Source organism: Nicotiana tomentosiformis, chromosome 4 (genome assembly GCF_000390325.3).
Source record: "Nicotiana tomentosiformis chromosome 4, ASM39032v3, whole genome shotgun sequence".
Classification (NCBI taxonomy): Eukaryota; Viridiplantae; Streptophyta; class Magnoliopsida; order Solanales; family Solanaceae; genus Nicotiana; species Nicotiana tomentosiformis.
This window is the reverse complement of record NC_090815.1, coordinates 110,690,909-110,697,317: the sequence shown is the minus strand read 5'-3', so window position 1 is coordinate 110,697,317 and position 6,409 is coordinate 110,690,909. Positions and strand designations below refer to the sequence as shown.

Sequence of the window (6,409 nt, the reverse complement as noted above, 5' to 3'; positions counted from 1 at the left end):
TGAAATATGTTGCTGATGTGTTAGCTTTGTGTAAAGACCTTAAGGATGGGGATTTATTGATGTGTATCTATGTCACGCAATTAATACACTATGTGTTGATTTGGACCTAGATGAAAAGTTGAGTAGTGGTGGTATAAATATGGACCCCACTGATGTTCAACCATGTGTCTTTAATGAAATGCCACATGGGAAAACAAGTGATGTTAATGCTAGGGCAACACACTCACCTAACAATGATATAAATGGGGGTGATAACACTCATAGGAAGGATAAAGAGAGGGTTGCTGATATAAAAGAGGATATATAATAGGATACAGTAGAGTCTAGTGACGATGAAGGTGAGTTTTACAACTTTCATTTAGCAACTGATTCTGAGGGTGATGCTGAGGGTGATGAGGGAAGTACTGAGAGTGAGGATGGTGATTATGAGGCTATTTCTGATGATAATGATGATGATACTGATACTGATGATTCATTATATGGTGCTAATGAGGATATTATTGGAGAGACAAGTGACCTAGAACATGAAGTTGTTGCTGCTAGACATGCTAAAGTGAATGAAAAGTGTAGTAAATTAAGATCTAGTGAAGTTAATACTGATGAGATACCTAGTGGACCTGTAGGTATAGACCTTGGTTTTGAAGACATGTATAAGGATAGGGGTTCCAAAATATGTTGGGAATCTGGGAGGAGATGAGCAATATCTGGACAGTTCAGATCCAGGTAGTGAGGATACAGATGATGAAGTAGTTGAAGAAGATGGGGTGCATAACCCTTAACCAAGAAGATACAGCAGCAGGGTATACTTTGATCTTGCTTGCAAGAAAATTTGTTTCCAACTGGAAATGGTTTTTGAAAGTGTTAAACAGTTCAGAACTGCTTTACAAGATTATGTTGTACAAAGAAGAGTTCAAATTAAGTTGAGTCCTAATGAGCAACATAGGATTAGGGCAAAATGTATGAACTCAACAAGATACAGATGGCATATTTTGGGAAGCTTGGAGGGAACACAGGGAATTTCATTGTCAGCAGCTACTATCCTGTTCATAAGTATTTCAGAGCAACCAGAAACAAGATGGCTAATACAGCATGGGTAGCTAAACATTTCAAGGACAAGATTATCAACCAACCTGACATAAAGCTTAGGAAGTTGCAGGATTTAATTAGGATAAAGTATGGTGCGTATGTGGGAAAATCCATATGTACCAGGGCTAAACAACAGATCATGGGTAAGTATCTGGGTGATTACAAGAAGGAGTTTGCTAGAATATATGATTATGCTGACATGCTGAGGTCTACAAACCCTGGCGGCACTGTTGTTGTGAAGACTTCAAATGAGACAATAACCGATAAAGAGGTGTTTGTGGGGATGTACATTTGTCTACATGCTTGCAAAGTAGGTTGGTTGGAAGGATGTAGAAATGTTATTGGCTTTGATAGAGCATTTTTGAAGGGTGTGTAAAGGGGAGCTACTATCATGTATTGATAAAGACGGTAACAACCAAATGAACCATGTTTCCTGGGCAGTGGTTGAAAAAGAGACAAAGAACACATGGTCATGATTTTTTAGGTGCCTGATGCATGATTTGCAGCTCACAGAATCCCAAGGTGAAGGGATGACCATCATTTCTGATATGCAGAAGGTATATATTTCACCCATATTCTTCCTGTAATTACTTTATATATGTTTTTGATATTCTAACTCTTTTTCTTGTTGCTTAAGGGACTTTTTCAATATGTGGATGAGTTGATGCCAAATGCTGAGCACAGAATATGTGCAAGACACATATGGAGCAACTGGAAACCAAAGTGGAAATATGAGGAAAGAAGGAAGAAGTTTTGGGCATGTGCAAGGGCTTCATTCGAAGCATTTCTGAAGGCTAAGATAGATGAGCTGGCAGAATTGGGTGACAGTAAGATCATTGAGGATTTACTGAGATACCCCAAACAATGTTGGTTTAGAGCATTCTTTAAATATTGGAGTAAATGTGATTATGTGGAGAACAACATGTGTGAAACTTTTAACAATTGGATCCTGTCTGCTAGGCACAAGTCCATCATAACCATGTTGGAAAAGATTTGAGTGAAGGTAATGGAGAGGATGACTACCATGAGAGAATTTGCAACAAGGTGGATTTCTTATGTATCTCCTATGGCAATGGGGTACATGGAGGAACAATCTCAATATGCAGTTAAGCATGAACTTAAATAGAATGAGGACACTAGGTATGAGATACAACATGGGGTTTACAAACATATTGTTGACTTTTTCAACAATACATGCACATGCAGATCATGGCAGCTCAAAGGAATACCATGCTCCCATGCAATATGTGCAATATTTTTAAGAGATTTGAGCATGCTGACTATCTTGTTCACTGGTACAGGAAAGAAACATACCTGAAGGTCTTCAGTTATTACATACAGCCAGTAACCAATAAGGAGATGTGTCCATCAACTCATAATCCCACTGTTAAGCCTCCTATAATTACTAAGATGCCTGGTAGACCTAAGAAAAATAGAAAAAAGCTTAAGATGAACCTAAAAAGAAGTTTGGTAAGAGATCAAGGAAAGGGACACCAATGACATGCTCTCATTATAAGACATTAGGCCATAACAAGAAGGGGTGTCCTATCCTGGTAAATGATCAGATAATGCATTCATTTTGTTTCTGATTGTGTCTTGTATTTTGGTTGTTTCTATAACTCATTTTATTTTTTGAAAATTTCAGAAAGGACAAGGATCCGGAACTGCAGGTACCAGAAATGCTAGTGCTACTCAAGTAACAACGGCTGCAAGTAGTTCTAGAACTGCCGGTACCATAACAAATCAATCATCTTAGGCTGCTCAAAGAATAACTCAACCATCAGCTGCTGCAAGTGATTCTGGAGTTACTTGTACCAGAAATACTCAACCATCAGCTGTTACAAGTGCATCTGTAAGTATTCATTCTTTACTTTAGTTAAGTTGTATTAGGACCATGATTTTTAAATTATTAGATAGTACTTTATCTTATATCAGGATACTGGAAGTATAAGATCAAAGACTTCTGAGGATATTCTATCTAGTGTTAGAGGAAGGCCAAGAGATACTGAACTTTGAGGAAGACCAAGAACTATTGGATTTGGTATTTTTTTTTTAGTGATTCAGAAACAATGATAGAAAGGGTATGTGATTTGGATTTGGATTTTTATTTAGATATAAGTAGTTTGGGTGTTAATTTGACTTCTTATGCAATGTGGATCAAGATATAGGGTACTTTCTGCTCCTAAAAAATAGTGGATGTTGGGCAGACCAATATTGATCTTGGATACAATGCACCTGGACTAAGGTGGAAAGGAAGAAATTCTATAACACAAAGGCAACTTCAACAATAGTTGAGGAGAAGACAAACTCAAGCAAGCCTTAGCCAACCTCAAGTCCATTCCTTATCTCAGCTAAGCCAGTCTCCATGTCCAAACTTGAGCCACTCTCAGCAAAACATCAACCAATCTCAACCATAATGATCAACTGAATGTATGTTTTTGTGATAGCTTAAGTCTATTAGTTGCAGAACTTAATTTGTAGGTTAACTATGGATATTTAACTATGACTTTTATTTTGGCACAATGTTTAAACTATTTTTGCTACTAGACAACTTTCAGTAACTAATTTTGTCAACCAAGAAAGCTAATCGAACTTGGTTGTTTATATATGTCTGCTTGTTTATGTCAAAATATTGCTTTTCATTCCAAAAAAATACATCATATATTTTGTCATTATCATTGTACATAGGGTTATGAAGACATTGCTTAGTGCTAACTAGACTAAGAAGGAAATTACAATGATTAGTGCTAATACAACAACTAAAGTTATAATGATCTTCACCCTCTTCCTATGCTATAGTCGATCTCTCTCTCTCTAATTCTTGATAACAGCCCTGAAATCACTTGTTTATAGTGATCTAGAAGAGGTGGGTTAAACCACCTAAATATTACAAGACTTGTTTCGACCATAATTTGAGCACCCATAAAACCTTCTTCCTGGGTTTGTTGGCTTCCAAGTGATGCAAAACTTAGCTTCAACTCTACAATGACAAAATACAGGACTTTGCATAATTTTCACGGTTTGGAAAAAGAAAAAATAAATAAATAAAGCATCAGATTTTAGAAAAATGAAGGAATGGAACTTCAAAATCTATATAATGGAGGGATAATATATTTTACAATGAATAAATAAGAACCCACTTAAATACACACCATTTTGGACCGTTAGGTGTTGGGAAGAGAGCTCTCACGCTCCTAAGCGTCGTGTTTCTCACGCAGCAGGCTGATTAGGACCAACTGACCCCACATGGGCATGGTCAACAGTCAAATATGTTTATTAGTTGAGGGAATCATGAGTTCGAGTGTTCAAATGAAAAAGTTTAAAGTTCATATATCGGCTTTCAAATGCCCTACAAGTTTAAGTGGCCAAGAAGTCATTACGCCTTAATTGGGCCCAAGTTTGTTTACCAATTATTGTACACTCCCTACAATATATAACACGAATGAACCATGCTTGCGAAACCATGAAAAGAAAGCTTCCATTGCTGCGCAGCTTCAAAAACAACTTTGTGAGCTTGTTGCTCCGAAAATGAATAGAAAAAGGCCAATTATAACCTTCTACTTTCATTTATTGTTCAATTCTATTCCCCATTATACTTTTTTTTATATATACCTCTGTCGTCAATCAAAGTTCTATATTTATCCCTATCTTAACAAACAGACACGTGGTGTTGTGTGATTGAAAGAACCAACCCAAATACTAAAAATCCCAAACCGGCCTAAAACACATGACTCGCCTGACACGTTCACATATACAATAAACGAAAATTGTCTTCTTCAACCTTGCCATGTCCCGGGGAACATTTACACGAGAATCTATAGCTTAAGAATACATATATGTAGATAAATGTTTCTAAATACAAAACTGTCTTTACATCAGGCAATTTCTAATATAAACTTTTTTAAATAATTATTTCACCCCATAAAATATCGTTCACCACATAACAATCAGTGCATTGTAATTCTGTCATAGTTAATCCATATACCAAACCTTGCTCAAGTATAAACCACCTGATTCTTATTTTGGAGGTCAAGGTGATTTACAACTAAATCAGCACTTCTCGTCTCTTGCTTCTAACGTTGGCATCAGCCAAACAGCCACTTTGTTGTGCTTAGACACCTCCTGTTAGCCCCATTCGCTATTTGTGATCCGTAAACATTGGCCATAATAAACTATCACTATCCACACCCCTAAACATGGTTGGGCAAAATAAAAAACTGATAGATAGGCTGAAATTAATTGTATTTGCTAGCCGAAAAGTGCATAAAATATATGTATATTTTTTGTATATAATATACATATATACAAAAAATATACATCTTGTCGACTATTATTTTTGGGAACGACTAAAAATATACGTTTCCTCAACATGATTTTGGTTCATCTCAGAACGGCTGCACAGTGCAGTCCAAAACCTGTCAATACTGCTGATGATTCTAGCAGCTTAGGGGTTTATTCACCCATGAAAGAGAAAATTCCTCTATATGTTTTGCTATATCCCACTGTCTGATATTAGGAATGTATATGGATTGGGTTGGTTCGCCTTTTATCAAAACCAAACCAAACCAACTATATCGGTTAGGACTGATTTGGTTTTTTCGGATTTTGCAAATTTTTTTATTACAAGAATATTATGTCAATCTTATTTTGTTAAAATTATTGTCACGACCCAAAATCCATAAAGGTCGTGATGGCGTCGGACACCACTGTCAGGCAAGCCAACAATAATTACTTAATTGGGTTCTCATTTTATTATTTTTGAAATCATATTTTCCTTCAATTTAAATAGTAAAGAATGGGGATTTACAGAGTAAATAATAATACTTTTAACAAATTCAATACAGAACGACCCATAATCATCCCAAAACTCGGTGTCACAAGTGCATGAGTATTAACTAGGAATATAAAATAAAATACAGCAGCTGTCCGGAATACACAGGAAAAAAAAATATAAATACTCCAAAGGAGACTCTGCTGGTTGCGGGTCGACAAATGGAATGCAGCTCACCTAGGTCCCCGCATGTATACACGCCTCTGCTCTCACATGGCCTCTAGACATATATGTGCCTGCACAAAAATGTGCAGCAAGTGTAGTATGAGTACGTAAGTAACGTGTACTCAGTAAGTATGTAGCCTAACCCCACAGAAGTAGTGATGAGGGGTCGACATCGACACTCACTAGTGGTCCAACAACATAAGGTACAGTAAAGAGGTAGCAAATATGAGGCAGAGTAAGTAAGTGAAATAGATAAATATAGATCACGTGGTACAAATCCCCTCTCTTTACGAGGAACTCAAGCTTTTCATTAGAAATTCCCTCCTT

General features: G+C 36.6%; 1 protein-coding gene across 1 annotated transcript; it reads left to right on the top strand.

The window, feature by feature from the left end:
* Positions 1-979: 979 nt before the first annotated feature.
* On the top strand, positions 980-2,083 carry LOC138910339 (uncharacterized). The gene is made up of 3 exons (XM_070201570.1): positions 980-1,396; positions 1,593-1,643; positions 1,724-2,083. The coding sequence occupies exons 1-3, from the start codon at positions 980-982 to the stop codon at positions 2,081-2,083; spliced, it is 828 nt and encodes a 275-aa protein (XP_070057671.1).
* Positions 2,084-6,409: the final 4,326 nt, after the last annotated feature.